At 32.8% G+C, this 7,501-nt stretch overlaps 1 protein-coding gene across 1 annotated transcript in view; it reads right to left on the bottom strand.

The window, feature by feature from the left end:
• The window catches only part of PTPRQ (protein tyrosine phosphatase receptor type Q), a 79,076-nt gene extending 72,458 nt beyond the window's left edge, over window positions 1-6,618 (bottom strand). Inside the window, 7 exon segments of the mRNA XM_032221175.1 lie at window positions 117-245; window positions 3,040-3,274; window positions 3,435-3,634; window positions 4,325-4,394; window positions 5,331-5,557; window positions 6,096-6,207; window positions 6,565-6,618. Coding sequence (XP_032077066.1) covers window positions 117-245; window positions 3,040-3,274; window positions 3,435-3,634; window positions 4,325-4,394; window positions 5,331-5,557; window positions 6,096-6,207; window positions 6,565-6,618 — 1,027 coding nt within the window.
• Between the last annotated feature and the right edge of the window lie 883 nt (window positions 6,619-7,501).

Here is a 7,501-nt window from a genome sequence, read left to right on the forward strand (position 1 = left end):
TAAATAAATGTTACAACTGTATAGCTCTAATAGTTTTATGAATCAATTAATGACTAAACACAGTAGATTATGAAACATGTGAACACAATAATACAAAATCAAATTAACTGATTTACCAGTTTGCCCATATAATTCCACTTTGTAAGTAAACTTTCCAGTAACAATGTTTGGTGGCTCCCATGAAATTGAGAAAGATTTTCCTGTAATATTTCCTGTAGCAAGATTCTGAGGAGGATCTTCTGGAACTAAATGGAAAAAAAACACCATACATATTGTGAGTGTTTATTTCATAAAATCTGAATTGTAATTATTTTTAAATTTCATCCTGATAGTAAAACTACCAGCAAATCAATGCAGTGGCCAATCCACATCAAGAGTTATAATACATGTAGAACTCAAATTAAAATGAGCATTCCTAATATGCCAACATATAAAATGGCAGATTTTTCTTTACCTAGTTAAGGAATTGATATAAAGAAAGCAATTTCTGAGGTTTTATGAGTATATAAATACTTTACTGTGGCAGTCAGATGAAAAGGGCAATGGGCTGGATCAATCATTCTTCTTCCATCTGCCCAGAGTGCCCATTCTTGGATTCATTTCATTGTATCTGTCTTTTTCATTTTATTGTAATTTGTTTGTTGTGAGTTGCCTAGACGCACTGGGTGTTGGATGGCATACAAATTAATAAATTATTATTTGTCTTGGAGAAAAATTTATTGATGTGGTCACTAAGAGTCAAAAATGACTTGATAGCACATCATGATTTTTTAAATCAATTGATTATAATCAAATATGTTTAATAATGAGGCAAGCTCCATACAATTTTATTTCATTCTAAATAAAAAGCTTGTGTAAATTTTCCATAATTTGTATGCATGTCCATGTTTCATTGTTAATATTAACATTTTCTCCTCAAATACGTGAACTTTCAGCCTTCAAGCCAAATTTTAGGCACTCTGTTGAAATAAGGCAGACAAAATGACACTATCTTCCTATTTTTAATGGCCAATATATGTTTAAGTATAAAATGTATTATTAGAAGCCTCAAAAAAACCTGAAAGCCAAACTTTAGACATCACTTTCTAAAAATAATCTTGGTTATGTATTTAAACTGCCTTGAATATTTCCTTCAACATTTAACTTTGTTAGTGATATCCCTAACCTATTGCTATTTCTACACAGCTGACAAAATGCTTCAGCTGCTCAAACTGTAATGAAGATTAGGTCAAACATGACATTATTCAAAGGCACTGGTGGTCATAAAAAGGACAAATATTTTGTATTCTACTAGCTGCCAAAATGAGAACAGCTGTTAATGGATAGTAATAAATCTTGCCCATGCAAAATCTGATCTCTGCTTTCTAAAGATTATTTATCATTCTTTAGAAATCTTGCCAAATATAAGGGCATCAACTATATTGTTATAAAAACAGTTATCCTTGGAATGGAGAATTAAGTCCAGCAGTTATATCAAGAAAAATTTCTTACCTAAGGAACATTATCAACTAATTTGCAAGTCCCGTGCTATCTTTAGTGAAGTAGCTGGATGGCGAGCACTCACTTATTTAACATATAGTTGCTGTATTTTTATTTGTGATTGGGTTACTAAGCATTTTGATTTGAATAGATGGAAGGTAAAATTGGTTACTTCTTTATAAAAGTATCATGAGTTGTCCCGTATTTACGAAGGACTTCATTATTTCCTTCTTCAATTAAGGAAACTAAGCCAATATTAAGCTTAAACTGTCATGTGTCATGTGACATCACATGACGTATCACAATGTTTTTTTGGCTTTGTGGAACCAAGGTGGGCTTGGCCTGCGTGTGATGCATCCAGGCCGTTTGTCACCCCTGAACTAGAAGAAAATGTGTGCTTTAGTAGCATTGTAAAGCAAATCTTTCCATCTGATTTAAATAAATTGATCTTTCTGAAAATATGGGCAATATGAACTGAAAAGACAGTGGAGATTAGGGAAATGTACAAATCCTAATCAGATTGGATTTGAAATTGGATCTGAAATTAAGACACAATACTCTGTTACACAGACTACTTTTTCTCATTATAAATTATCTTTCTCTCCATTGTTTGTCTGTTGAAATCAAAGTATAATAAGCAGATGGAAAATATTCTACTATAACTCTAATTAATTAGTTTATTGTTTTGAATATTGATCATTTTAAATACTAATTTGTATTTCATGTCCCCTTCCCTTGCATGTATGGGCTGGAGAAACTGCCTGTAAAGGCTCAGAGGGAGATAAGAAACCTACTCATTGGTGTAGAACAGTGATGGTGAACTTTTGCAGCACCGAGTGCCCAAAGAGAGGTGCACGGGAATGTGCATGCCAGCCATCTGGTCTTTGGGTTTCCAGAGCACATATGCAGACCAGCCAGCTGGTCTTTGCGCACCGGAAACCCGAAGTCCAGCTGGCTGGTGCATGCATGCCAGAAACCCAAAGAACAGCTGTCCAGTATGCATGCTGATCTTCGGGTTTCCGGCACTCCAGCACACATGAAAACCAAAAGAACAGCTGGTGATGGTGCGCATGCTCACAGAAAGGGCTCTGTATGCTACCTCTGGCATGTGTGCCATAGGTTTGCCATCACAGGTTTATAAGATAATGTATATCATGAAGATTTAAAAACTTCAATATAATTAAATTTATATTGCAAAAAAAGTCTTTTTATTTCAACGTGCTTCAGATGATGCACCACATGTGTCTTATATAATTAAATAAAATGCAAATTTCCTACACTGAACCAACCACAATTTTCATTCAGATTTCTCCCTGACACCCATACCTTCTCATTGCAGCATTTCTCTGTAGGACAGATCCTTTATTCTCTGAAGTCCCTGGGACAACAGAAGAATGAAATTTGATCCATTCCTTATATAAGGACATACCCAAAAATATATTTCTGGAAGATAAATTGTCCTATGGTACATTCTGAAAAATATTTATTCAAACTTTGCCAATTGCAAATGCTGTCCATATTGATTTCCCTTCTTAACTTTGTTACCTGAAGAATATATACCTGATTCTGGTGTCCTGACAATTGCACTGTCAATATAACCTGCTTCAGTGGTTACTGCTGAAACTTCAAAAAGGTATGTTGTGTATGGCCTAAGATTAGTCACGACAAAACTGACAGGTTCATTCCAGACTGAACTCATTGCCTTGGGAGAGACTGTACTTGAGGTAAACGTAGTGGTTTTACTAGATGTAGTTGAAGGAGTGGTAGTACTCCATAAAAATGATTCACTGTTATCCTGTGAAGACAAACATTGAAATAAAAACAATTATTTTTGTGGGTGTTTTTATTGTTTTTATATTTTAATTGTTTTACTATGAATTTTGAACTGAAACATGGACAGTCCTGAAGAATCAACTTTTATTTTTATCTATAACTAGCATGTTTTACATACTCACAGTGCATTCTGGTAATCTGCCAGACAAAAGGTCTTCCACTTTAACAGAGACATCCTTCACTATTATTCCACTTCTTGCATGCTTTACACTAATTTTGAAACTAGTTATTTTCCCATTTGGCTGTTGTGGCAAGAACCAAATCAGATTTACAGCTGAGTGGTTGAAAGCTTCAACTGTGAGATTTACCACTTTACCAGGTGCTTGGAAAGAAGCAGCAAAATAAAAAAGAAAGAAAGAATGTATTTGACTTATTTTAAAGAGTCTATTAAACATAAATGACAGATTTCCTTAGTCCCTGGACAGAACAAGATTTTCAAGTTCTGGGAAAATTTTATCTACAGCAAACTATGTAATATATAATTATTGTATATTTTAGAATTAGAATTGAAAAGATTATTGTTATACATAACTATTTGAATGTAAACAATGGTATACATTTGGATACACTTGCTTAAATATTAATAAAATATTTGTAATTTTTAAAAAATCAGCTGTTAAATTGTCAAAGTTTTATGCAATTTCTTCAGGAATATTTGTTGAAAGTTTGTCATTTCAGTGAACCTGTCATACTAAATGTCAACAAATAACAAAATCTAAGTTTACAGAATAAGCTTAAATCTGAAGATAAATTTAGCATTGTATTATTAAATTGTATTAAGTTTTCAACAATGTATAAATTGAAAGGATTGACTTTTAAGTGTATTTGACTGAATTTATGTAATGCAAGTTTCTATCCACATATTGTATATGTAATAAACTTTTAATTTAAAAACAAAAATAATGTTCTCATAATAAACATGTTTTAGCACAATTTGGCTCTTCAGATCCAAGCATATCTCACTTTTATGTAGCCTGACAAGATTACTAAGAGATATTATAAACCAAGTTACCACTTTCTGCAGTTTGAAAGAGAAATGGCACACTAAATATTCCAATGCCAGCACTATTTTCAGCAGCAACCTGCAAGAGGACAAAATCAGTGAGAACTAAGATTGCATTTTAAGTGAAACAAATAATATTCATGTAAATGACCAAATTCACATATGCTTCTGTGAGGAAACAGTACCCAATAAAAACATAAGATGGAAGTCATTTGAATGCTCTCAACAAGTTCTTTACTAAGTGATATGCATGGTATGAAAGATTCCTTTTTTCTCAATGAAATTAAAATGTGTGTGATAAAGATCCATATCTTGCCATTATGGGAATTGCTCGATTTGAGATATTGCTTGAACAGTTGTGACATATTCAACAGTTATGATGTATTCAACAAATTACACTTAAATATAACTGACTTAGTACATTTTATACATAGAGACTTTTGATGCAGAATTGCAATATGAATATACTGAAATATAACCTATCCTGAAGTTATCCTATAATGACATCCTTCTCAAACTAATCTTTATCTTTGTCTTGAACAACTTATCAGACTTTTGCAATTTGGCATCTTGTTAGACCGTGTTAGACTGAAACTTTCAGGAAAGCTATTATTCTTGTCTTTTTAAACGTTTGCATTATATAAAAAATGAACATCTGTGATTTTCCTCAGATATATGAGAAATATACTATTCTTATCAAATAAAATGCACTGGGACAAAAACAGAGAAGGGAAAGGAAGGGAAGGGATAGTTTATTAAAATGCATAAGAATACTACCAGCTCTGGAAATTAACATACTTTCTTACTGTATTAAATGATTAAATGCAAAGCTTTCCACTAGAGAGCACAACTAAAGTGAAACTGAGGTGAAATTACATGCCTGCAGTTAGATTTACATTAATTATAATTTAAATATGTGGCATATCTATATTTTAAAAAACGCTCTGATGCTTACAAATTTCAAAAAGTAAAATACTTCATTTTAAATATTTTAAATAGTAAAATATAAATTTACCTGGATTTCATAAGTTGTTCCAGGGTTAAGGTTGGTTAGTAGAACTTCCAAACTATCTGGTTTTGTTGTAACTTGGGTGTAAATATTTTGCATCCACGGACAAACTTCTTTATATTTAACAATGTAGGATATAATTCTCCCATTTGGGAAATGTGGTGTATTCCATGAAAGGAGTATTCCTGCAGATCCAACTTTTTCCCCAGCAAGGAAAACAGGAGGTCCTGGATCTGTATAAAATACACATTTTTACATTAAACCTACATATTCTTTAGCTACTGGAGAATAAGGAGAGAGTTTGCCAGTTTTTAAGCATCAAAGAGCAGCAAATATGAAGTTGGCTTTTTTAACTTCATGAAAGATAATAAATTGCCTTTTGGAACATCAAGTACATTCTTTCTCTAAGAATTTTAATGGAATCTGCAATATTCACAGACAAACAGCTTCTGATGCCAGTTTACTTTTTAAAGCTCATTATTGAAGCATCTGTATGCAGTAGGGTTTTCTACTTAAAATTGTATGGAAGAGTTTGCCAAGATATTTTTGAATACTCATATTTTGGCAAGGGTGTTTTAAATCATGATATTTTTCAAAGGGTAATTTTCTCTTCAACTATGCAACTCTGGAATTACTTCTTTAAAATAAATCTTTTTCCAATTACTTTAGAGCAAGCACTGTGAACAATTTCAGTTGGCAAATAGAAAATTAGATACATATTTTTGAGACATTTTGATAAAACACTCAAATGCAATTTTGCCATAAACTCACTAGTTACATTAGTTGTCACTGTTTTGCTGACAGGCAAACTATACACTGAAGAGGAAACCGAAGAAACAGTCACATTATATATTGTCCCAGGAGTGGTATTCAAAATTTCAGCCTAGAATGTGAAATTAAGATTTAGAACTGCATCTCTCAATTTAAACAAATACAAATAAAGCATTGAATAAATCAATAGTACATTCACATCACTAGTATTCATAACATTTAAAAAAACATGCATTACTCTTAGGTTTAAGCTGTCTATTCAAAAATGTTTTAAAAGCAGTAGGATCCCTCAGTTAATAGTTCGTTTCAATGGCCCTGTTTATTTGTAGGATTCTGCAGTTTTAAGTAGCACAACTAATTAGACTGTTCATATCAATTGAGATATCCTGAGATGACCTAAGGAAATATACTATCATTGTCACTGAAATATAATCTACATCAATCAACACTCAATATTCATATGAAATACCTGTGTCTTTGTAGTTCCAATAAGAAACAGAAGCAAGAAAACATGAAAAATCATGGTTTGTATGTATGTATGCATTTATTATATATATATATCCAAATACTGCAATCAAATGGTGCTCCTAAAACTTTGTGATGCCTTATGAGAGAAATGTTGCCTGCATTAATGATTTAAGTCTAGATCTCCCTGGCAAGTACACAATTAATGAACTTGTATTACTAAATAGCTCAGCCCTGCCTTTGTTAAAATATTCATGAACACTTAAATGAATAGCTAGAGGTCTGAGGTAGACTTTGTAAAAGTATCATCACTGTTGTTAAGGCAACAAAGAATAGATGTTGAAATCTGCTCTCATAAATTTGGTACATGTACTTTTGCATTCCCAACCCAGCTTAAAAGCCACAAGATAGAATGTCACGCTATGCCAATTGTGCTGTTTGCGCAGCTTATAAACAAATTTGAACTACAGTACTATAAACAAAAGGCATCACATACCTGATACTCCCCACTTCCCATATCTTGGAGAGAAACAAAGCCATGAGGAGGTGCAAGCTGCACATAAAACTGTTCTACACAGCCGTTGGGCAGCCTCCAGTGCAAAGAAAAAGAATGTGAGGACACATTGAAAACTGTCAGTTTCTGCGGCTTTTCAGGCTCTTAAAAGAAAAAAAATATATACATTGATCTTTCCATTAAGAAAGATTATTACCAAAACTTTAAATTCTAAATAAATTAGCTCCAGTACATAGATCAACTATCTGTGCATAGGTTATCTACTATTAAGATGTTTAAATCCCAACTTTTTTTTTTCTATTTGCCTTTATGTTAGTTTTGACTCTGCAAATCCCTGAAGTTGCAGAGAAGTGGTCATCAAGAAGAAGTCACCCAGCTGGCATTGTGCCCAAGGTGGGACTAGAGCAGTGATGGCTAACCTGACTCT

This window comes from Thamnophis elegans, chromosome 7 (genome assembly GCF_009769535.1).
Source record: "Thamnophis elegans isolate rThaEle1 chromosome 7, rThaEle1.pri, whole genome shotgun sequence".
NCBI classification, from domain to species: Eukaryota; Metazoa; Chordata; class Lepidosauria; order Squamata; family Colubridae; genus Thamnophis; species Thamnophis elegans.